Raw genomic sequence first — 25,628 nt, forward strand, 5'->3', positions numbered from 1 at the left:
TGACTGACCCTAACACCGCCGAAGCGGGAGGGGTACAAAGCTGCCCTACAGCCGCACGAAGCGGGAGGGAGTGCCGGCAGAATTTTAAGTCTCAATCCAGCCCCGTAAAACGGAGGGGAGAGGAATGCAGCAGCTCACTGTAACACAAACTCGTCTTAACTCTTGAAGAATCCAAGTGAAAAAACTTGAACACGAAGTCTTTCTGAAGTAACTGAAGACTAAACTTGAACCTGAAATGCAACCAGAACAAAAACAGTACAGATATCTGGGAGGGGCTATGGATTGATCAGCTATGATTAATGGAAAGAAAATTATCAGGTATGATTATACATAATTTTACCTTCCATATCATCAAGCTGATCAATCCATAGACTGGTGGGATGTACCGAAGCAGTACTCACCCAGGGCGGGACATTGAAATCCCTGACCTCAACACTGAAGCTCCAAACCGGGCCTCCGCCCGTGCAGCCACAGTCAAACGGTAATGCTTGGAGAATGTATGAGCCGAAGCCCAAGTTGCCGCCTTGCATATCTCTTCCAAGGAGACGGATCCGGCCTCTGCCATCGAGGCCGCCTGAGCCCTCGTGGAGTGAGCCTTCAGCTGGATAGGCGGCACCTTCCCCGCGGCCACATAAGCCGCTGCAATGGCTTCCTTGACCCATCTTGCCACTGTAGGCTTAGCAGCCTGCAGACCCTTACGAGGACCTGCAAACAGGACAAACAGATGATCCGATTTCCGGAAATCATTGGTCACTTCCAAGTATCTGATGATGACTCGTCTCACATCCAGATATTTAAGAGCAGAGTACTCCTCTGGGTAGTCCTCCCTACGAAAGGAAGGGAGACAGAGCTGCTGATTCACATGGAAGCGAGAAACAATCTTGGGCAGGAAGGGAGGCACTGTGCGAATAGTCACTCCTGCCTCAGTGAACTGCAGAAAAGGCTCTCGACATGAGAGCGCCTGGAGCTCGGAAACTCTTCTGGCTGAAGTGATAGCCACCAAAAAGACTGCTTTCAACGTCAGGTCTTTCAGAGATGCCCTCGACAAGGGTTCAAAAGGCGGCTTCTGCAATGCTCTTAGTACCAGGTTGAGATTCCACGCAGGCAACACTGAGTGCAGAGGAGGGCGCAGGTGATTAACTCCCTTGAGAAAGCGCACCACATCTGGCTGCGAAGCCAGGGAAGCACCCTTCAGGCGGCCCCTGAAGCAAGCCAGAGCCGCTACCTGGACTTTAAGGGAACTGAGCGACAGGCCTTTCTCCAGACCTTCTTGCAGGAACGCCAACACTGAAGAAATTGGAGCAGTGAAGGGAGAAAGTGAGCCTGCTTCACACCACGCTGCAAAGATACGCCAAACCCTGGCGTAAGCAGTAGAAGTAGAGCGCTTCCTCGCTCTCAGCATAGTGGCGATGACCTTGTCTGAGAAGCCCTTCTTCCTCAGACGCTGCCGCTCCATAGCCAGGCCGTAAGACCAAAGGGGGAGGGATCCTCCATCACCACGGGACCCTGATGTAACAGGCCCTGCTCCACTGGCAGCCGCAGAGGATCGTCGACTGAGAGCCTGATCAAGTCCGCATACCAGGGACGCCTGGGCCAATCCGGACCCACCAGGATTACCCTGCCGGGATGCTTTGCCACCCGGTCTAGCACCCTGCCCAACATGGGCCAGGGCGGGAACACATAGAGAAGCTCTTGTGTCGGCCACTGTTGGAGAAGAGCATCTACTCCCAGGGATCGAGGGTCCCGTCCTCTGCTGAAAAAGCGCGGCACTTGGCAATTGGCCGATGACGCCATCAGATCTAGGCTCGGCTGGCCCCAGCGCTTCGTGATGTCCAAGAACGCCTGAGCCGATAGCTGCCACTCTCCGGGCTCCAAGGTATGGCGACTGAGAAAGTCCGCCTTGACATTCATGACTCCGGCAATGTGGGCCGCTGAAAGCTGCTCCAGGTTCGCTTCCGCCCACTGGCAAAGATTCATAGCCTCCTTGGCTAGAGGGGCGCTCTTGGTACCTCCCTGGTGGTTGACATAGGCCACAGCCGTGGCATTGTCCGACAGGACCCGTACAGGCTTCAACACCAGTACCGGGATGAACTCCAAAAGCGCCAACCAAATGGCTCTGAGTTCCAGGAGGTTGATAGACCACTTTGCCTCTGCAGGAGACCAGAGCCCCTGCGCTGTCCTTCCCAAGCAGTGGGCTCCCCAGCCCGACAACGAGGCATCCGTCGTGACGACAATCCACTCTGGGGTCACCAGAGGCATTCCCGCAGACAACTTGTCTGTCTGCATCCACCAGCTCAGCGCCTTGCGCACTGCTGGGTCCAAGGGAAGGCGCATAGCATAATCCTCCGACATCGGAGTCCAGCGCTGCAGCAAAGAGTGTTGAAGTGGTCTCATATGAGCCCTGGCCCAGGGCACAACTTCCATCGTGGCCGTCATAGAGCCCAACAGCTGCACATAGTCCCAAGCCCGAAGGGGAGAGGCTACTAGGAACTGATCCACCTGAGCCTGAAGTTTGACAATCCGATTGTCTGGCAGGAACACTCTGCCCACTTGGGTGTCGAATCGAACTCCCAGGTACTCCAGGGACTGAGTCGGGCGCAGCTGGCTCTTCTCCCAGTTGATGATCCATCCCAGGGAGCTCAAAAGAGCAACTACCCGGTCCACAGCTTTGCCGCACTCTGCATAAGAGGGGGCTCGGATCAACCAGTCGTCCAGATAAGGATGGACTTGTACCCCTTCCTTTCGTAGGAAGGCCGCGATGACCACCATTACTTTGGAAAAGGTCCGCGGAGCAGTAGCCAACCCGAAAGGGAGGGCTCTGAACTGGAAGTGTCGTCCCAGGACTGCAAAACGCAGAAAGCGTTGATGAGGAGGCCAGATGGGAATATGCAGGTACGCTTCCTTGATGTCCAAGGATGCCAGGAACTCTCCTGCCTTCACTGCCGCTATAACAGAGCGGAGAGTCTCCATGCGAAAGTGCCGCACTTTCAAGGCCCGATTGACCCCTTTGAGGTCGAGGATAGGCCGGACAGAACCTCCTTTCTTTGGTACCACAAAGTAAATGGAGTAACGTCCCTTGCCAAGCTGACTTTCTGGCACCGGAACGACCGCGCCCAGGCGGATCAGATTGTCCAAGGTCTGCTGCACTGCCACAGCTTTGACCGGAGACTTGCAGGGAGAGAGTACAAACCCGTCTTTTAAGGGTCGGCAGAACTCTAGTTTGTAGCCGTCTCTGATGACTTCCAGCACCCACGCGTCTGAAGATATTGTGGTCCACTCGCCCAGAAACGAGGACAGCCGTCCTCCAATCTGCACTGGGGCGTGGACCAAGACCCCGTCATTGGGTACGAGACCCTGGGGGAGGACCGGAGGGAGCACCTCCGGGACGGCGGTCTCTGCGAAAGGAATGCTGCTTGGGGGAGAAATTCCTCTTGAAGGAAGAGGGGGCAGAGGAACCCGACTTGCCCGGGCGGTACCGACGGGCTTCCTGCAACCGTCCTCTGGAGGTACCGGGACGAGTACTAGCCCGAGCCCTGACCTCTGGTAATTTCTTGCCCTTAGACGTGCCGAGATCGGTCACGATTTTGTCCAGCTCGACCCCAAAGAGCAGCTTGCCTTTAAAAGGCAACCTAGCCAGGCGGGATTTAGAGGCGTGGTCAGCAGACCAATGTTTCAGCCAAAGCCACCGCCGCGCAGAGATTGTCTGAGCCATGCCTTTCGCTGAGGCCCTCAAGACATCATACAGCAAGTCTGCCAAATAGGCTAAGCCCGATTCCAGGGCCGGCCAATCAGCCCTCAAGGAATGATCCGAGGGGGAAGCCCGCTGCACCATAGTCAGGCACGCCCTGGCCACATAGGAGCCGCAAACTGAGGCCTGCAAACTTAAAGCAGCCGCCTGAAAGGACGACCTTAAGGCCGCCTCCAATCTTCTGTCTTGGGCGTCCTTTAGGGCCGTGCCACCTTCCACCGGCAACGCCGTTTTCTTAGTCACCGCAGTGATTAAAGAATCCACGGTAGGCCACAGATAGGCTTCACGTTCACTCACAGCCAAAGGATAGAGGCGGGACATAGCCCTAGCCACTTTAAGGCTCGCTTCTGGGACATCCCATTGAGCCGAAATTAAGGTGTGCATGGCATCATGCACGTGGAAGGTTCTAGGCGGGCGCTTCGTCCCCAGCATAATGGCAGAGCCAACAGGGGCTGAGGGAGAGACGTCCTCCGGAGAGGAAATCTTCAAAGTGTCCATGGCCTGTAACAACAGGTTGGGCAAATCCTCTGGGCTAAAAAGCCGCGCTGCAGAGGGGTCATCCGCTCCATCCGAGCGGGGATCCGTCTCCTCCAAGGAATCCGCAAAGGACCGTTGGGAGACCTCAGACACGCTGCCCTCATCTACATCGGAGGAGACAAATTCCTCCAAGGCCTGGGAATCAACCCGAGGGCGTTTACCTCTGGGAACCTCAACCTCTTTACCAGACGAGGGAGCAGGGGCAGCGTTGTGCATGAGGAAGGCCTGATGCAGCAGCAAAACAAACTCGGGGGAGAAACCCCCCAGACTGTGCACTTCCGCAGCCTGGGCAACAGCCCTAGACGCACCCTCAACCGGCGCTCGCAATAGCGGGGGAGAGACATGCTGCGCATCCAAAATGGCGTCCGGCGCGAAACTCCGCGAAGGAGCCGCGCGGGAAGAACGGCTCTTAACTTTAGCCGCTTCTGTGCCGTCGCCCAAATTAAGGGCGTTCATGGCATTAATGTCTCCAACCTCAAGGGCGGCCCAAGAAGAAGCCGTCCGAGCCGCGTGGCCGGCCAAGATGGCGGAGGCGAGGAGCGGGGGATGGGCGTTTATGGCGGGAAAACCCGCCACACCGGAGGAAGGACCGGGACATTCATCGGTCACGAAACTGTCACCCAACAAGGGCGAATCAGGCTTTAAGACCCCCGCATCCCCTCTAGAAGCGCTCAAGCGACCCGGGGAGCGACCCTTTGCGCCCTCGCCCTCCGACGCCATATGCCACGAGGAGAACAATCGGGGAACCCCCTGCCCGCTATAAAAAGGTAAAAATTACCTGCTGTCCGCTCCGAGTTGTAACGACCTGGTGTCCCAGTGAGTAGCTGCAATAGATGCTTAAATAAACGTCGAAATAAACGCCTTTAAGGACGTTCAAAATTTTTTTTTTTTTTTTTTTTTTTTTTAACGGAGCCAGCGGGAGGGGGGAGAAAAGGAGGGACCTGGCACCACCAGGTTTGCACTTGCTCAAAAGAGCCCTCAACCCCAGGCACTCAACAAAACCTAAAAATTAGGCTTGGAGGCCTAGCCAGAGCTGCTGCTGTGTGTGACCACCACCTGCTGAGATAGAGAACATACTGAGGAGTTTCCGGCAGCACATGACCACATATAGGGAGGCAAAAGTTTGCTCTCTATCTCCACCTGCTGGTAGATGGACACAACCCACCAGTCTATGGATTGATCAGCTTGATTATATGGAAGAAACATTTAATCACTTTGTCACTCACACACACACACAAGCACTTTGTGTAGCTCTCTCTTAAACTGTCTGTAAAACACACTGTCACTCTCAGTCTCTCACATGGGCAGCTGTATGTTGCATTCTCACGAGTAAGGAGCTCTTCTGATGCGATTGCTAAACTGATTGAAGGGCCTGAACAAGGAAAACTTTTACCAGATTGTAACACAGTTTACACAAAAAATATTGTATATAAAGAAATCTTACACATGTAAACAATTATATTCAGAATACAACCGTGGAAACATTAATGGCAGGAACTCATTACATTGCTAGCGCCCGTTTCATTGCGTTAAGAAACGGGCCTTTTTTACTAGTGTTTCTATGTATTCCTCTGTGTTTCCCTCCCTCCAGCTTCCTACGACTATCACTTGGTCCTTAAGCCTCTAGTTTCATAGAGGTGACCATCTTCTTGTAATAACCACATCTGTATTTTCTGACATGGAGCATTAATCAGGTATAACCGATTGAGAATGTAAACTAGGGAACAGGGAAATTTCACCATGCCAATTTACCTCCAAAGATTCTTGCAAATCTCCAATCACCACCATATCATCATCATCTTCATCACTCAATTGATCCTGAGTGCAGTAATGTGTGCTGTATGCAGAGTGTTCTTCTATTGCTGCCAGCCAGCCCTTAAGATACACACACAAAAAATATTAAAAGTAAATTTAATACCCCAATTTGCATTATGCTTTTTCACCAATATGCCATATGAACTTTACAGAGCATATTACAATAAATGATGTACAAACGTGAAGTATCCTCAACTAGACAAAAAATAAAGTACAATCCAAGTCTTCAAAATATGGTATGTACTGTATATTAGCTTAGCCATTACTCAACACAAATGTTGAAAAACAAAAGACCAAATTACTACAAAATGTGAAGTTGAGCTGCCATTACCTTTCAAAAAAATTATTTTGGGGGAGGTAGTCTAAGGGGTCAATTTCAAAATTATATCACTCTTTGTACTTATCGCTCACATTAACCTCACATTCTTATCTAGATAAATGGCAGAGATACCTAGGGCCATTAGACAGGGAAACGTTTTGGATCCCTTTATGGGAGTATTTAAATGCTCAATCTCCACTGTTTTGTTAACTAGAAAATTACAATTTATTTAGGGATTATATTACCCCTATCCCCCGGATTCTATATAGTGTGATTTAAGTTGCGTGTGCAAATCCAGTCACATTCTGGATTTGTACTCACAACTTAATTAGCTAACAAGCCAATCAGCACCGATAATTGCCAACTAAAGCAATTGACACTAACTGGTGTTAAGAGTTTACACACACAACTGTGGTAAGTGTATTCTGTAACCTGATGCAAGTAAATTCTAAAGCGCATAGTTGAAAAAAGGGGTGAGACCATAGGCATGGAATAGGTGGGTCGTGGGCATTTCTAAAAAGTATGCGAGTTATAGAATACACCCGGACCGCTCCTAATTTAGGCATAGGTATTTACACCAAGGTTTACTAAATTCCAGTCACGTGGACAGATGCTAAGCATATTCTATGAACCACACCAAAATTTAGGTGTAGTTTATATAATAAGCTTAAGCGTATTTTTTTCGTCTACAATTTTTTTTTTAGGGGTGATATATAGAAGCTAGCCCCATATGTCTTAATTTAGCCCTATATGTCTGACCTTTGCTGGAGGAACTGTGGACTAGTTGGATCTTTTTTTACATCTTTGGTGGGAATGTCATTCTATTCAAATTTTTTAGAAGAAAATTCAGTCTTTTTTTTTATGACAAGTTACAGGAATCCCTGTACCATTTAATTTGAGCTTTGTGTTACTGGGTCTTAATATTCAAACTACTTTCCTCCCTATATATAGATGTATGATAAATGGTCTATTGTTAAATGCTAGATCTGTTATAGCTAGGGCATAGACACATTCTACCCAGTCATCTCTCACAGAATGGCTTGATAAGGTTTGGATGATTTACAAGATGGAAAAATTAACATCTGAACTGAAAAATAAGGCAAAATTTGGTAAGGACTAGAATTCCTTTCTGCTTTGGATAACAAATATGTAGCTCGTTAGGGATTTTGATTTGTGCCTTTTTTCCTGTTAAACATAATTTCATTTTCTGTTCTATTTACTGCTAACATTATGTAGTGTTCTTGTGACTCAGACAGCTGTACCTATTCAAACTGAATAAGAAAGATTTGGAAGCAAAAAATAAATAAAAATAAAATAAATAAGGTGAGTGCCACTGGACTGGCAAGGATATTCATTTCTAAGGTTTTGCCAGAAAACGGTTTCACAATTGAAACAAAAGCACATAGACAGATACAAATGAGCACCAATTAAAAGTAATCAAAGCAGTTTACAAATTACAACTTTCCCCATAATTACAAATCCTCCAAGAAATTGATCTTTTACTAGAATAAGTTGGTGTAGTAGTCAAGCGAATCCACTTTTAAAGGTACAGAAAACAGAACAAAAAAATGATAGTTTTATTGGACTAAATAAATTTTTGACTAGCTTTCTAAGGCAATAAAATGTATTAAAATGTCAAAAATGTATTAAGGCCAATTAAAAAAGCTATAATTTTTATCTTCATTTGCTCTAGTTCTATTTGTCTTTCTATAGAACTTCCTTTAGACTGCAAGATACCGGGTTTCTCCTATTATTGCATAAATGCCACACTGAACGGATTCTGACCTTTAAATAAAATGTAATCTTAGGCACAGGGAATCTGTGTAAACACATAACAGCTGTTACATTATTATTTCAGTCAACGCCTTCTCTGCTTATCAGTTTTGATGCAGAGAAGGCATTTGACAGGGTTAATTGGGAATTTATGTTTGAAACTTTAAGGACCTATGGTTTCACAGGGACCTTCCTGGCAGCGGTATGGGCATACAGATTGGCGTAAATGGGGTTTATCCGGACCCTATTAATATAGCAAGAGGTATGAAGAAAGGTTGTTCCCTTTCCCCTCTTATTTGTATTATCCCCTGATTAGAGACATCTTGAACAATAAAGAGATAAAGGAATAATTTCCCAGCTGGATGCCCTTAAAGATATCTGCTTTTTCAGAACATTTTATTTCATATAGTGGATCCGGAAAGCTCTCTCCCCCGGTGTTTTGGAGAATTTCAAAGAATTGTTCAGGTTTTAGATTCAAACTTTCTAAATCAGAAGTATTGGCTTCACAGCCACAAACCATGCAAAGGGAGAGGTTGGAATGTTGGTTAAAATGGGCTCAGGAATCCTTTACTTACCTTGGTATACAGCGCTGTACCGATACCTCTCGCCTGTATCATCTAAATGTTTCAAACCTGTTGAATTCAAAGCACAGCTCCCAAAACTAGTCTGGGCTCCCTCTGTCCTTAATGGGTTGAATAAATCTATCCATATGATCATCTTCCTCCAAATGCCTATAACCTTTTGCAGACACTCCCACTATACTTGAAACAAAAGACCTTAGAAACCTTAATAGAGATGTGGCCTGCTCCTGTTGGGGCAGAAAGTCTAAATAAAATTTATATATTTACAAGGAAGATGTGGGGACTGGGCTTGCCCAATGTCAAAATATAATATGGCATGTTTTCTTAAACATTTGAGTGATAGATGCCAAGGTTGGGACAGTGCCTTATCTATTACATGGAAAAAAACCTGACCTTCCCTAAATATCTGAGAGACAGCAGTATAGTTTACCCTATTAAGGCTTTCTGGTAGAATATAACTAAGCTTTGGACTTTTGCTTCTACGAGCATTACCTTACTTCTAATATAAGGAAATGCAGATTTTCCACCTGTTTATATAACCCAAAAGTGATAGCTTGGAGAGAGCAGGGTATTACTTTATTGAAAATTATTAATAAGGGGAATTAAACATTATATGGTATTTGATGAAATATTAGACTTGGTGGATAGGTTCTCCCATCAGCAACTTACACATTATGTACAATCCCTGGATAACACACAGGTCAAAACAGATGTGGAATCTAAATTGACAATTTTGTTTGCCTCACCCTTAGATGGATCCTATTTATCTATTGCATATAAAATTGCTGGAATTTCAACCTGCTAAAGAGTTGATCAATTTAGTAACCAGGTGGACTGAGGACTTACACCAGACTATTATCCCATGGGATTTACTGAGGCTGATCCAGGCTATACCCTACTGGGTGAGCAATGCTGAACTATGAGAATGCCAATTTAGGTTGCTATACAGCGCATAATCTCCAAAGCAAGGTTATATAAGATGAATTGGGTAGAATCTCCTCATGTTTGAAATACCATGGAGAGCCTAATTCCTTCTTTCACGCATACTGGGGTCCCCAATAGAAAGAATTTATGGAGGGTCATAATTAGGTATTTGGAATGCATTATTCAACAGTCCATTGTATTCAACCCATAAGGAATTCTTTTGGGCCAAATGTCTTTAGGTGTTCAGGAAAATGGACATTGGATATGGACAATAAAATCCTGTGCATCAGATAAAAAAATGTGTCTTGCAATATCAGACCCAGGGGGAGCAACCGTCCTACTGGCATTGGCATAATAGACTGCATGAGCTCTTATTGATGGAAGTTATGGATATGCGTTTTGCCTTTAAACATCAACTATGCTTTTTCAGTATGGGACTCTTATAGTCAAGTCTCTTGCACCAAGGACAAATCCTGAATCAGTTAGGTGACTTCCCTATGCATACTGTCCGCACGATTCTTTCTGGATGATTTCAGTCCTATGTATTAACATATGCTTTGATGGCATCCAAAATGGGGGGGGAGGGAGGGAAGGAAGGGGATCAGAGGAGTGAAGCTTCTTTAGGATCATAGGGAGGCTATCAGAACTCAGAGTCCTCATTTATTTTGTTAGGTCAATATAGTAATGTTGGATAAAGATTGGAAAGGGGGAAGGGGAATACAGTAATTTGATTTGTAATAACAAAACTTTAAAAGACAAGTGCATTTTCTGATGTTTGTATTTTATGTTGTCAAATAAAATTGTTTTAATATTAAAGGGGCCCTTTTATTAAGCTGCGTTAGGCACTGATCTCTCCTACTTCCATGTACTTGATTGTTTGTGCCGGATTGATGTATGCCTTTTCAGACTGATGTAAGCCACATTGGGCCTGCCCGTGGTGGGAAAATGTGGGATATAAATGCTATAAATAAATATGCCTAACACAGCAAAACTAGCCTAATACAGGAAGCGCCAGTGTTTCATGTGATTTTTTTTTTTCTATCTGAATGCAGTAAGTGTGTGGTATTTATTTATTGATTTTTTGGAGGGGGCACGAGGGCAGAGAATGGGTGTGGATGTGCCAATCAGCTAGCGCGTTGGCATTACAGGGGATTGCACCGGCCCATGCAGTTCCAATCTCAAAATAGGTGCTGCAACCTCCCAAGGCAGTCACGTGAGTTTGCCGCAGGAAGTGTCAGAGACAATTTGACTGCGAACTTCTATTTTTGGCCAAACCCGATGCAGGCTGAATAGATTTCAGGCCAGTTTTGGCACCAAAGTCAAAACCAAAGTTTGGCTAGCCTCTACTTAAACAAAACAAAAAAAAGGTTTGGACAACTTTCAAAAAGTAGTCCATAAACAATTATTAAGATGGACTTAGGAAAATCCATTGCTTATTCCTGGGATAAAGCAGCATAACTAACTCTTTTGGGATCTTGCCAGGTACTTGTGACCTTAATTGGCCTCCATTGGAAATAGGTTACTAGGCTTGATGAACCTTTGGTCTACTCAGAATTGTTATGCTTATGCATTCTTGGTAGAACCTTCCCACCAAGATGCTGACCTTTAATTCAAATTCATGTATTTTACAGGATAAAGGTGAGAGAAATGATAAACAAAGTCCTCCATCCTAAAACTAGCATTTTTTAAAATGCTGCTCCCCATCATTGGTATAACATTGCTACATAAGGGCACCTTCATTGCAATTGGCTATTATATATTGCTGTCAGGCAAGAATGAGACAACCACACTAATGGAGGAAAGAGGGCAACGAAGTTGAAGAAATAAGGTGGCAGTAAACTGAGAAACTTGAAAGCCACGAGTATACCAAGGAAAGGAGAAACAAAAACAGATAAATTAAAGCACACACACATTTGGAATCTAGATCATTTCGAAGCAAATTGGGGTTTTTTTAAGCCAAACTATATATTTTTTTCAGCTATCAATTTGTTTTATTGGCCACATCTTTCTCACACCTCTTCCTTCTGAACTGCAGTATCCAGAACAGAAACAAATGCTATTCATGTTAACATTGCCATCTTGTGGGCAATTTATTAAATTTGCCATGCAAACAATTTTGGTTGCCACATTAATCCTTTTGGAAAATATACAAGGTCAAACAAGTTGAAGGTGACACATTGTTAATCCAATAAAAAGGTATCTCTGACCAACTTCCAAGAGTAATTCTCTCCATCAGATCAGTGAAGAAACTAGGTCAGATTCAAATCTAAGTTTTAAGTTGTCTGCAGAAGCTATTACTGCTCAGTAAAAGGGGGCAGGAGAGACAGCAGCAACTTCACAGTTGAAGGGCCTTACATCCGATTATGGGTGAGAAAGGCAATGTTTCTGAAAATAACACAAAATGAATCTGACCATCTTAATTTCCCATTTATGTATACTCAAAGTTTCCTTCAAGCACCTTGATTGTAAGGTCCATAATGGAGAGATGTTCACCCGCTAAGCCATCATTGCTTTTTTGCTCTAATGCCATATTCAGGTAGACTAAAACTTCGATTACTCTGCACAATTTAAATCCTTTGTAGCTGCATTATTTTTATTCACTAGCCTGATCTAAAAGGACAAATTAAATATATCTGTGATCTGCTTAGTAAAAATAGTTTGAGTTATCACCTACAAGTAAAAAGTGAGGATCCTAGAAGGGAATTATAGAAAGAGTAGAACCAAAAAAATATTTATCTTATACAATCCCAACTTAGAGTGCAATATAAATTGTACAGATTAAGATAAAACCAGTTTTACATGTGGAAATGGCCATTTACATCATGCACCAATAAGATGGTGCATGCATACGTATGCTACGTGTAGGTGTTCCCACGGGCATAGCTTGGACAGAGCTGAATGTATGCTAATATCTTATAAAATGTGGTTTTACACAGAGTACATGCACACATTTACACCAACTTTGGAGCAGGTGGTCATGTGCATTGGCACTACTGATGAAGGTTCTGGGAGTTTATATATATAAAGGCACATAGAAGCCTTTGCAATATGGACACAAAGTACTATCTTATTTGGGGGGGGGGGGGGAATGACACATACAAAAATAGTAGGATCAATGACTTTCTTTTCTTCACATACTGAGTCAAGACAACCAAGATAGTTACTATTATGATAGCTATTGAACAGAGGTCACCTACTCTTAAAAATGCACATAAGTGGCTATATCTTTTGTCCCACAGGTTTCAGCTTATAAAAAGACTCAGATCACTACATTTTACTTGATGGCATCAGAAAAACATAAAAAGAGAGAGTTCTGATATAAAACTATATATCACTCTTTCAAGGAATAGCTCAAATTTGTTCATAATTATTTCCTACATTATACATAGCATATAAACAAAATAAGCAGCAAAACAATTGTAAAGGAACAGAATTCTATCTTCATTACTAATGTGACCAATTCATTAGTCAATCACTAAATTTAGCTAAGCATAACTAATTATAAATATAATTATGTTATGTGTCCATTCTTAACCCTCTTAATTTAAGGTTTAATTTAGTTGATTTATAGAGAAAGTAGATCCCCTGATGAAGCAAGGAATTTTCCCTGCTGGAGACTGGGTTTGGATTCCCACCTGGTTCATTTGTAGAAAAAGTGGATCCCCTGATGAAGCCAATGCGAAACCCAGCTCTGTGTCGGGATCTGGGCGGGACCAAGAATTTTTTATTATTATTACTATTATTAGCATTTGTATAGTGCTACCAGATGCACGCAGTGCTGAACACCTGACACAGAGAGACAGTCCCTGCTCAATAGAGCTTACAATCTAAAATTACAGACAGACAAGACAATTAAGGGCAAGGGACGTACTGGGTGAGAAGGAACAAGGGGAGGGCAACTGAGTAGTGGTTAGGAGCCAAAAGCAGTGGTGAAAAGGTGGGTTTTCAGCATAGATTTGAAAACAGGTAGAGATGGCGCTAGACGTACAGGCTCAGGAAGTCTATTCCAGACATAAGGTGCCGCGAGGGAAAAGGAACAAAGTCTGGAGTTAGCAGTGGAAGAGAAGGGGGATGACAAGAGAGATTTGTCCAGTGAGCGGAGTTCACGGGGAGGAATGAAGGGAGAGATGAGAGTGGAGAGGTAATGGGGGGCTGCAGAATGGATGCATTTAAAGGTCAGTAAGAGAAGTTATAACACTTCCACTGTGGGATATATCATGAGAATTGGTGAAGGATTTCATTTAGAATTATAGCTGCTCCATCACAAGCATCATTTTAAGGTTGAAGAATGCCAGCCAGCCTAGATAGATAAGTACTTCTTTATGGTTACAGATTGAATTTTTACTGGAGTTTTGAATGTATGCTGGACTATCAATTTGGGAACTTTATACTGTGATGGCTCCCAATTCTAATCTCATGGTGCTATGACAGATGAATGAATCTTAGCACATTACACATATTTATACACTATTTCAACTTTTGTATGAAGGTTAAGAATGGATACAAGAAGGAGACGTATTTTCAAAGCACTCAGACTTACAAAGTTACCTAGTAACCTATGGAACTTTGTAAGGCTAAGTGCTTTGAAAATGAGCCCCATAATATGATTATATTTAAAATTCATTTTATGCTTATGTAAATTTAGTGATTGAATCATATAAGGCAAAAGTGTTGTGAATTCATATACTCCATTCAGTGATATTTTGTGACCAATTCATTAGTGCCAAAACAGCTAAAAATAACCTCTTAAGTACCTTAACGGGGCAAACCATGGAACCAGGGGCAGTGGAATAACTTTGGTTGGCGAGACCCATATAAACCAATCTGTGGCCCTGCCCCTAAGCTCCCTAGTTGTTAATGCTGTATTGGACACTTTTCTGTTACTTATGGGGAAAAATATTGACAAGTTAAAAAAAAAATCTGTACTCTTAGTAGTTTTCTCTCCAGAAGTCATAGCCCTAAACAGCTAGAACGACCAAGGTACTATAAAGAATCAAAAAAGGAAAAACAAAAAACTGGCAATGTCATTTTTTTGTCCAAATTACCATTAGTCATTGGTATATACCATTTTGATCCCTCCATTGATGTGTGTTACCTGAAGGGTTAATTCTTATATGTGCGGGATAAAACAGCCTCTTTTTTTTGGGGGGGGGGGGGGGGGGGGGGGGAAGGCTGACATTTCTACATATAAAACCATTTTTTAAAAATTCCTGACAAAAAAAAGTATTTTAACCTGTTGCTCGATGCAATTCATATTATGCATTGCAAACTCACCCAGTAGAATGTTCCTTCATAAGTAAACAACTTTGCCAGTAAATTGCCACAGATTTTCTTCTATTATAAACCTCTTTGTACAATTAATCGATCACCAGTTCACCAGTTTTATTCGGGCTGGAGATTTAAAGCCTGCCATCTGGCTTGTGATCACCTTGATAATACTCTATACGTTTTTATTTATCTTTTTTTTTTCAGGTGACAGTAGTATTCTTTGGTGATTTAGGGGCTCTTTTACTAAACATCAATAAAAACTGTAGTTACCATGGCTTAACAAGAGACTTTAAAAATCTGCAGCTACTGCATTGAATTTTACTTGGAGTTAGCATGGAAGCACTTCATCTATTTATGAAGCAGTAAGTGGTATTGTGCTAACTGTAAAAGCGCCAATTAGTGTGCAGTATTTGCAGCACGCTAATCACAAAATGCCTTCCATGCCCATTCTCCACCTATGACACACCCCAACACAAAAAGTACTTAACACATATTAACTCCAAAACCACCACAAAGCCTAATACAGTTCTGCACTCATAGTTACTGTGTGGTAAACCACACGTTAAGCATTTAGTGTATTTTACTAAGCCACACTAGCGATTCTTGGTGCAACAAATGCACGGCAGCCATTTCATTTTAAATAGACTGCGTTACATTTGCCACACAGGAATTGCTAGCATGGTTTAGTAAAAGAGGTACTTTCCTGAAACTCGCCCCAAGTCAAGTTTTCAAATGTTTGATGTATTTGTTTCTACTTTTAATGTAATGTATATGCTTAATATTATACTCTAAGGGGTTAGAATTTTATATAAGAGTTTTTGCACATTTTTGGTCCTACCCTTTCTTGATCTATCATCTACAACTTACAACATGTTTGTAATAGCACACACTACCAATCTATGTGCAGAGATGGTAATAAAGGAATGAAACAGAACATAAAAACAAAAAAACAAATCAAAACAAAAACTTATTTTACAATTACATTTGGCAGCAACATTTATACTAGTGAGAAACTGAAAATCTCTGGACTGACCAACATACAGAGAGTGGATAGTAAAAGCTGGGAATTGATGACATGACAACATACCTAAAAAGAAAACATGATTTATGTTTGCCTAGTTATTTCTCTTTTGAGACCTGCCCAAGAAAAGAAGTCCAACCAGAGCGACACAACTCAACTATCAGGGGGAATTATGGCAAAGTTTCTGTTGGTTTGGTCAGTTATTTTACTTAATCTTCAGCTATCCAATGCACATTGTTTCATCATTATCTTAAATATACTTTTTAAACAATAATGAATGTGCATGAAATACTTGAAAAATGTTCAATTTACACAGGCTTGATATACCAACTATCACACAGACAATGCAGCAATGCAGTTTATAATTATTCAAAATAAGCAGAGGGGACAAAAGAAAGCCACATTAAAAAAAAGTGTTTAAGCAAGTGCTAAAACTGACTAAAGAGCCATATTTTGACAAGCCTTTTGAAATTTTGTAACAGGGTACTCATTTTAATTCTAGTGGGATGGTGTTCCAGAGATTCAGTCCTGCATAACCAAAAGCTGTCTTGAAACTGATATCTAATCGTAGGCAGAAGAGAGGGAGCAGTTGCAGGAGGGTATTTTGTGAAGATTGTAGTTTTTATGAGGGTATAAGGAACCAAGAGATCTGAAATACAGCCAGGTACAGATGAAAGTACTCTGTATACCAGAATTAGCAATTTAAACTGAATGCGATAAAGGGAGCCAATGTTCCATGATCAGTAGAGGAGTTACATGCTCAAATTGATGAGCCTTGTGAAGTAATTTGACTTCTGTTGAGTGAACAATTTGCAAGCACTTAAGGGAAGATAGGGGAAGGCCTGAGAAAAGAGAATTACAGTAGTCTATGCGAGTGATGACTAAGTAAAGAATTAAGGTTTGAATATAGGACATGGGCAGATAGTGTCTGACCGATCGAATATACTGAAGGGAAGAAGAAAAAAAAAAAAAAAGATTGTACAACTAGCAATATGCTTATGAAAAGTCAGTTTCCTATCAAAAATCACAAGATCCTTACGCGTTAACAGTAATTGAAAGACTTCCCGAGCCTGTACGTCTAGCCCCGTCTTTGGAAGTTTTCAAATCCAGGCTAAAAGCCACCTCTTTAATGCTGCTTTTGACTCCTAACCACTACTCACTTGCCCTGTACCCTTTTATTCCCACCTCTAATTCCCTTACCTCTTAGTTGTTCTGTTTGCCTGTCCTATTTAGATTGTGAGCTCTTTGAGCAGGGACTGTCTCTTCATGTATGGTGTACAGCGCTGCATATGCCTTGTAGCGCTATAGAAGTGATAAGTAGTAGTAGTAGAAAGCCTATTTCACGGAAGTAGGAGCAGGACAAATGAGGCCATCCCTTGGACTGATCATATTTTAATCCTTTCTTTGAGAAAAAGTTTCTACAGCATAAATCCTTGGTTAGGAAAAATAAATAAAATGGTTTCTTATAGGCCTCCAGTTGGTACTCAAGTTTTTACTGATCAGTACATTTGATTAGAGAGACACTTTCTACCTTATTTCCTCTATTGGCTGGGGTCCCTCAAGGCTCCATTCTGATCCCCATTATTTTTAATATCTTTATTGTGCCCTTTGCTATGTTGATGCAAAATTTAGGTTTCACTTTTTATATATATGCAGATATACATAATTTATTAGCTCATGATCAGTGGAACACCTTTTTGTGATTCCCTCGTTTCTAAATTGCTTGATCTCACAAAAAACAGACGTTATTTGGTTTTCTAAGTTAAATTTTACTCCACCATCTTTTCCCAACATAAGGATTTTTCTATTCACCCTAGAAATGCTGTTCACTCCCTTGGTATAATGTTTGATGCTGCTCTTTTTGTCCTTATATTTCTTTGCTGACTCAGAAGATTTTCTTACGCATTACGGATGATCCATTTTATTAACACTTATTTGGAAAAAGCTGCTTTAAAAGATCTTATCCATGCCTTGGTCATGAACAACCTGGATTATTTAACTCTTGTTTTCACCAGCCTCCCCCAGAATACCATGATCCAGCAGTTAAAATTTGCTTCAAAACAGCATGGAGATTGTTTTATAAAGCAAGCTGTTTTGACCATGTAACACCTTTATCGACCGAGCAGCACTGGCTTCTGAGGTCAGTAGAATTCTGTTCATCCTCCTTTTAGCACACAAATCCTTTTATTCTGGACACCCTTTATATCTATTCAGCCATCTTATACCGTATCAACCATATACAGTTTTCAAGAATAATACAGTTTTCCCCGATTCCAGCCTCCTTATTGTTCCATCTTTTAGAAAACTGGTTCTTGAGTCATCACATGCATCTGCTTTTAGTTGCATGGCTCTATACTTTTGGTATCAGCTCCCTTGAAATCTATGCCCTGATCTATCCCATAATAGATTTAAATCTGCTTTGAAGTCTTGGTTGTTTAAAAAGACCTTGTTACTATAAACCTGTTTCATTGCTTGCTCCTCGTGTATTTGTTTTTTTGTTTTAATAGGTACTACTACTGTTACAGGTAAACGTTGTTGTGCTATTTATCTTTTCTCTCCCATGCATCATTGAGTATTGTCTTTTTGTTTCATTTTTATTGAATATGGCTTCTTCTCATTTTATGATTACTTTTGTGACCTTGCGGTCTAACACATTTTTACAAATAAATTATGCTAGCATTGCTCATTTTCTACTGTTTTAAGTTGCCCCAATCAGAACTAAGTTGATAGGTTCCTAAGTAAGTTGGGTTTTTTTGTTCATGCCAGAATTGACTACTGCAAGGCAGTGGCATTAAGTGTAAAGCAACAGAGGTGCTGAGAGAGTAAGATTCAATTTAAACTGTATACTAATTAGTAGGTGAGGTCAAACAGGCTCATAAGAAGAGTGGAATAAACTTTGCTTTGCACTGCTCAAATGAATTATTTAGCAGGTGAGGTAGTTGTCAGGGCTCAGTTCCATAAACTGTGTATGTCTGCCTTCTTTCTCCAGAAGAGCTTTACTTTTGGATCAATAGTTAATGGTATGTGTGATGTTTCTTTGTAGCTGGATTTAATGTGACTGGTTACTACTAGTCCGTTTTCATCTGTATTTAGACTAGTCAAACAGGAGGAACTGAAGATTAAGGGACAGCATTTGCTGGTTGAATCTTTGTCCTATTTCTTTAAGATAGTCAAACAGGAGGAACTGAAGATTAAGGGACAGCATTTGCTGGTTGAATCTTTGTCCTATTTCTTTAAGATAGTCAAAGAGGAGGAACTGAAGATTAAGAGACAGCATTTGCTGGTTGAGTCTTTGTCCTATTTCTTTAAGATGGGCAGGCAGGTTTTTTTCTACATGAATAACAGTTGATGAATGAATCACTGAAACATGATACAGTGTGATAAGGCCTGTGTTTAAAAAAAAGTGTTGATCGAAAATTTCAGCTGTAACCTCATACTGTCTTCTCTAGTATGAGTTTTCTGGAAGACATAGAACATAGAAAAATGAAGGCAGATAAAGCCCATATGGCCTATCAAGTCTGCCCATCTACGCCATCTACTATTCCTTCCTCTCCCTTTGAGATCATATCCCAAGTTTTCTTGAATTCAGATAGTCTTTGTCTCCACTACTTCCACTGTGGGGGCCATTCAACAAATTCACCACCCTTTCCGCGAAGAAGTATTTCCTCAAGTTACTCCTGAGTCTGTTTCCTTTCACCTCCATTCTATGCCCCCTCATGTCAGAACTTCCTTTCAATTGAAAGGTTCGCCTCTATGCGTTTATGCCACAAAGGTATATTAAACATCTACCATATCTCCCCTCTCTTCCAAAGAATGCATATTGAGATCTTCAAGCGTATGGGGCCAGACTTAGTGACAAAGTCCACTGTCCAACTGGACAGACTCAATCCTGTTTATATATTTTTGAAAATCCAGAACAGTACACAATACTCTAAAATGAGGTCTCAGAGGTTTATGCCATTCACAAGACATCTTAGAGATTTAAAGATTCAATACAGATGGAGACATCCCTTTGCTCTTGTGTTCTATAAAGATGGAAAGCTACATCAAATTAAATCTTTGGAGGAAGCACAAGAATTTTTCCCGGAGACAGCGACACCAGGGGAGAAATCAGGGACAAGCTCTGGGATGAGGCCCGGTTCTCACCTTCCCCCACCGAAGTGGCAGAGGGTGGGGAAGGGGCCCAGAAGATTACAGCGCCAACAATCAGCAAAACGAGTTACCTGAAGAAATAGCAAATGATACATACCTGTAGCAGGTGTTATCCGAGGACAGCAGGCTGATTGTTCTCACGACTGGGTTGACGTCCACGGCAGCCCCCACCAACCGGAACAAAACTTTGCGGGCGGTCCCGCACGCAGGGCACACCCACCGCGCATGCGCGGCCGTCTTCCCGCCCGTGCGCGACCGTTCCCGCTCAGTTGAATGACAAGCAAAAATGAGTAAAAACGCAACTCCAAAAGGGGAGGAGGGAGGGTAGGTGAGAACAATCAGCCTGCTGTCCTCGGAGAACACCTGCTACAGGTATGTATCATTCGCTTTCTCCGAGGACAAGCAGGCTGCTTGTTCTTACAACTGGGGTATCCCTAGCTCTCAGGCTCACTCAAAACAAGAACCCAGGTCAATTGAACCTCGCAACGGCAAGGGCATAACAGAAATTGACCTACGAAGAACAACTAACTGAGAGTGCAGCCTGACCAGAATAAATTCGGGTCCTGGAGGGTGGAGTTGGATTTAAACCCCAAACAGATTCTGCAGCACCAACTGCCCGAACCGACTGTCGTGTCGGGTATCCTGCTGGAGGCAGTAATGTGATGTGAATGTGTGGACAGATGACCACGTCGCAGCCTTGCAAATCTCTTCAATAGTGGCTGACTTCAAGTGGGCCACCGACGCTGCCATGGCTCTGACACTATGAGCCGTGACATAACCCTCAAGAGTCAGCCCAGCCTGGGCGTAAGTGAAGGAAATGCAATCTGCTAGCCAACTGGAGATGGTGCGTTTCCCGATAGCGACCCCTTTCCTATTGGGGTCGAAAGAAACAAACAATTGGGCGGACTGTCTGTGGGGCTGTGTCCGCTCCAGATAGAAGGCCAACGCTCGCTTGCAGTCCAATGTGTGCAACTGACGTTCAGCAGGGCGGGTATGCGGTCTGGGAAAGAATGTTGGCAAGACAATTGACTGGTTAAGATGGAACTCAGACACCACCTTTGGCAGGAACTTAGGGTGAGTGCGGAGCACTACTCTGTTATGATGAAATTTAGTATACGGAGCATGAGCTACCAGGGCTTGAAACTCACTGACCCTACGAGCTGAAGTAACTGCCACCAAGAAAATGACCTTCCAGGTCAAGTACTTCAGATGGCAGGAATTCAGTCGCTCAAAAGGAGGTTTCATCAGCTGGGTGAGGACGACGTTGAGATCCCATGACACTGCAGGAGGCTTGACAGGGGGCTTTGACAAAAGCAAGCCTCTCATGAATCGAACGACTAAAGGCTCTCCAGAGATGGCTTTACCCTCTACACGATGATGGTAAGCACTAATCGCACTAAGGTGATTCCTTACTGAGTTGGTCTTGAGACCAGACTCTGATAAGTGCAGAAGGTATTCAAGCAGGTTCTGTGCAGGACAAGAACGAGGTTCTAGGGCCTTGCTCTCACACCAAACGACAAACCTCCTCCACTTGAAAAAGTAACTCTTTTTAGTGGAATCCTTCCTAGAGGCAAGCAAGACACGGGAGACACCCTCAGACAGACCCAACGAAGCGAAGTCTACACCCTCAACATCCAGGCCGTGAGAGCCAGAGACTGAAGGTTGGGGTGCAGAAGCGCTCCGTCGTTCTGCGAAATGAGAGTCGGAAAACACTCCAATCTCCACGGTTCCTCGGAGGACAACTCCAGAAGAAGAGGGAACCAGATCTGGCGGGGCCAAAAAGGCGCTATCAGAATCATGGTGCCGTGGTCTTGCTTGAGCTTCAGTAAGGTCTTCCCCACCAAAGGTATGGGAGGATAAGCATACAGGAGGCCGGTCCCCCAATGGAAGAGAAAGGCATCCGACGCTAGTCTGCCGTGTGCCTGTAGTCTGGAACATAAAGGCAGCTTGTGGTTGGTCTGAGAGGCGAAAAGGTCCACCGAGGGAGTGCCCCACTCTCGGAAGATCTTGCGTACCACTCTGGAATGGAGCGACCACTCGTGCGGTTGCTTGACTCTGCTCAGTCTGTCGGCCAGACTGTTGTTTACACCTGCCAGGTATGTGGCTTGGAGAAGCATGCCGAACTGGCAGGCCCAACGCCACATCCCGACGGCTTCCTGACACAGGGGGCGAGATCCGGTGCCCCCCTGCTTGTTGATGTAATACATTGCAACCTGATTGTCTGTCCGAATGTGGATAATTTGACAGGACAGCCGATCTTTGAAAGCCTTCAGTGCGTTCCAGACCGCTCGGAGCTCCAGGAGGTTGATCTGAAGATCCTGTTCCTGGAGGGACCACAGTCCCTGGGTGTGAAGCCCATCGACATGAGCTCCCCACCCCAGGCGAGATGCATCCGTCAGCACTTTCGTGGGCTGTGGAATTTAGAATGGGCGTCCCAGGGTCAAATTGGTCCGAATGGTCCACCAGTGCAGTGAATTGCGGCAACTGATGGAGAGGCGGATGATATCTTCTAGATTCCCGGTGGCCTGGCACCACTGGGAAGCTAGGGTCCATTGAGCAGATCTCATGTGAAGACGAGCCATGGGAGTCACATGAACTGTGGAGGCCATATGACCTAGGAGTCTCAACATCTGCCGAACTGTGATCTGCTGAGACGCACTGGTCTGGGAAGCGAGGGACAGGAGGTTGTGGGCCCTCGCTTCGGGAAGAAAGGCCTGAGCCGTCTGAGAATTCAGCAGAGCTCCTATGAATTCCAGAGATTAGACTGGCTGGAGATGGGACTTTGGGTAATTTATCACAAACCCAAGCAGCTCCAGGAGGTGAATAGTGCACTGCATGGACTGGAGAGCTCCTGCCTCCGAGGTGTTCTTGACCAGCCAATCATCGAGATATGGGAACACGTGCACTCCCAGCTTGCGTAGATACGCCGCGACCACCACAAGGCACTTCGTGAACACCCGTGGGGCAGAGTCGAGCCCAAAGGGCAGCACACAATACTGAAAGTGCCGTGTCCCCAGGCGGAATCTGAGATACTGTCTGTGAGCTGGCAGTATCGGGATGTGAGTGTAAGCGTCCTTTAAATCCAAGGAACATAGCCAATCGTTTTTCTGAATCATTGGTAGAAGGGTGCCCAAGGAAAGCATCCTGAACTTCTCTTTGACCAGATATTTGTTCAGGCCTCTCAGGTCTAGGATGGGGCACATCCCCCCTGTTTTCTTTTCCACAAGGAAGTACCTGGAATAGAATCCCTGCCCGGGTGGCACGGGCTCGACCGCATTGGCGTGAGAAGGGCGGAGAGTTCCTCTGCAAGTACCTGCTTGTGCTGGGAGCTGAAGGATTGGGCTCCCGGAGGACAGTTTGGTGGAGGGGAGGCCAAATTCAGGGCGTATCCGTACTGCACTATTTGGAGAACCCACTGGTCGGAGGTTATTAGAGGCCACCTTTGGTGAAAAAGTTTTAACCTCCCCCTGGACTGGCAGATCGTCCGGCACGGACACTTTGATGGCGGCTATGTTCCCATGGATCCAGTCAAAAACCCGTCCCCGGTTTTTGCTGTGGAGGCGCCGGGGGCTGCTTAGGCGCACGCTGTTGACAGGAACGAGCACGCTGGGACTGTCACTGTGCCTGAGGAGGCCTTCGGGCTGCCTGGGTGTACCTACGCTTGTTGTAGGCGTAAGGCGCAGCCTGCCTGGCCCGGGAAAAACGTCCACCTGCTGAGGTGGATGCTGAAGGCGTCCGGTGGGAGAGCTTGTCGAGGGCGGTTTCCCGCTGATGTAGTTGGTCCACCAACTGCTCGACCTTCTCACCAAAAATATTATCCCCCCGGCAAGGGACATCGGCCAGCCGCTGCTGGGTGCGGTTGTCCAGGTCAGAGGCACGCAGCCATGAGAGCCTGCGCATCACTATACCTTGGGCCGCAGCACGAGGCGCCACATCACAGGTGTCATATATACCCCTGGACAGGAACTTTCTGCACACTTTCAGCTGCCTGACCACCTCCTGAAAAGGCCTGGACTGCTCCGGGGGGAGCTTGTCGACCAGGTCCGCCAGTTGCTTCACATTATTCCGCATGTGTATGCTCGTGTAGCGCTGGTACGACTGGATGCGGGTCACGAGCATTGAAGATTGGTAGGCCTTCCTCCCAAACAAGTCCAGAGTGCGAGACTCCCGCCCCGGGGGCGCCGAGGCGGTATCCCTCGAACTACGTGCCCTCTTGAGAGCAGAATCCATGACCGCCGAGTCATGAGGCAATTGAGGCCGCATTAACTCTGAGTCTGAGTGGATCCTGTATTGGGACTCCGCTTTCTTGGGGATGGTGGGATTAGATAAAGGTCTCAACCAGTTCCGAAGCAGTGTCTCTTTGAGGACATTGTGCAACGGTACCGTGGAGGATTCTCTAGGTGGTGATGGATAGTCGAGGACCTCGAGCATCTCGGCCCTCGGCTCATCCACAGAGACCACGGGGAAGGGAATGCAAATAGACATGTCCCTGACGAAGGAGGCAAAAGAGAGGCTCTCAGGTGGTGAGAGCTTCCTCTCTGGTGAAGGAGTGGTGTCGGAGGGAAGGCCCACAGACTCCTCTGAGGAGAAATATCTGGGGTCCTCCTCCTCCCCCCACGAGGCCTCTTCCTCGGTGTCGGACATGAACTCCTGTAGCTCAGACCTCAACCGGGCCCGGCTCGACTTCAAGGCACCGAGTCCTTGGTGGCGTCGTCGAGCGGTGGACTCCCGCGCCGGCAGGGATGAAGCTCCCTCCATCGACGGGGACTCCACCTGCGTGGCGGTCGAGACCAGCACCGCAAGCGGCGTCGAAGGCCTCGGCACCGGGCTAGAGCACACCGGTGCCTCCATCAACGGTGCCGAGGGCGCAAGCACCCCCGGCGCCGGCACAGTCTGGCGCATCAGCCCTTCCAGGATCCCCGGAAGGATGGCTCGGAGGCACTCGTCCAGGCCCGCTGTCGGGAAAGGCGAGGGGGCCGGTAGAGGTGTCGGTGCCGGAAGCTGTTCGGGTCCAGGAGACGGCACCGAAGTGCTGGTGCCCTGACGTAACGATACCTCTACCACCGAGGGGGAACGCTCCTCCCGGCGCTGCCGCTTCCTCGGCGTCAAATCATCCCTGGAGCCGGTAGTCACATGCGTCGTGGGCGACCGATGACTGTGCTTTTTTGCCTTTTTTCAGTGCCCGTCATCAGCGCTCGGCGGTACCGAAGAGGAGGAGGTAGATCCCCCTCGGCCTCGAGGGATCGGGTCCGACAGGGTTCGGTCCCGAGGGCCCTGGGTAGAGGGAGTGACCGGGGCCGATTGCCCACGCGGCCGCTCACCCCTGCCATCTCCGGAAGACCGGCGGGCCAATGGGACCTGTGCTCCTGGGGTCGGTGCCGTCAGTGCCGATTTCGTGGACATCGGTACCGGTACCGAAGATCCGGCCGTCGACACCGATGCCGTCGAAGTCGAGGGGCCGGCGCAAGTTCCAAAAAGACGGTCCCAAAA

At 45.3% G+C, this 25,628-nt stretch overlaps 1 protein-coding gene across 4 annotated transcripts in view; it reads right to left on the minus strand.

The window, feature by feature from the left end:
• OSBPL1A (oxysterol binding protein like 1A) overlaps window positions 1-25,628 on the minus strand; it is a 548,756-nt gene that overhangs the window by 398,908 nt on the left and 124,220 nt on the right. For all 4 annotated transcript variants that reach the window (XM_030213649.1, XM_030213658.1, XM_030213630.1 and 1 more), the window contains one exon: window positions 6,038-6,160. In XM_030213649.1, the coding sequence (XP_030069509.1) occupies window positions 6,038-6,160 (123 nt within the window). The remainder of the gene's footprint in view (window positions 1-6,037; window positions 6,161-25,628) is intronic.

The sequence above is a fragment of the Microcaecilia unicolor genome, chromosome 1, assembly GCF_901765095.1.
Source record: "Microcaecilia unicolor chromosome 1, aMicUni1.1, whole genome shotgun sequence".
NCBI classification, from domain to species: Eukaryota; Metazoa; Chordata; class Amphibia; order Gymnophiona; family Siphonopidae; genus Microcaecilia; species Microcaecilia unicolor.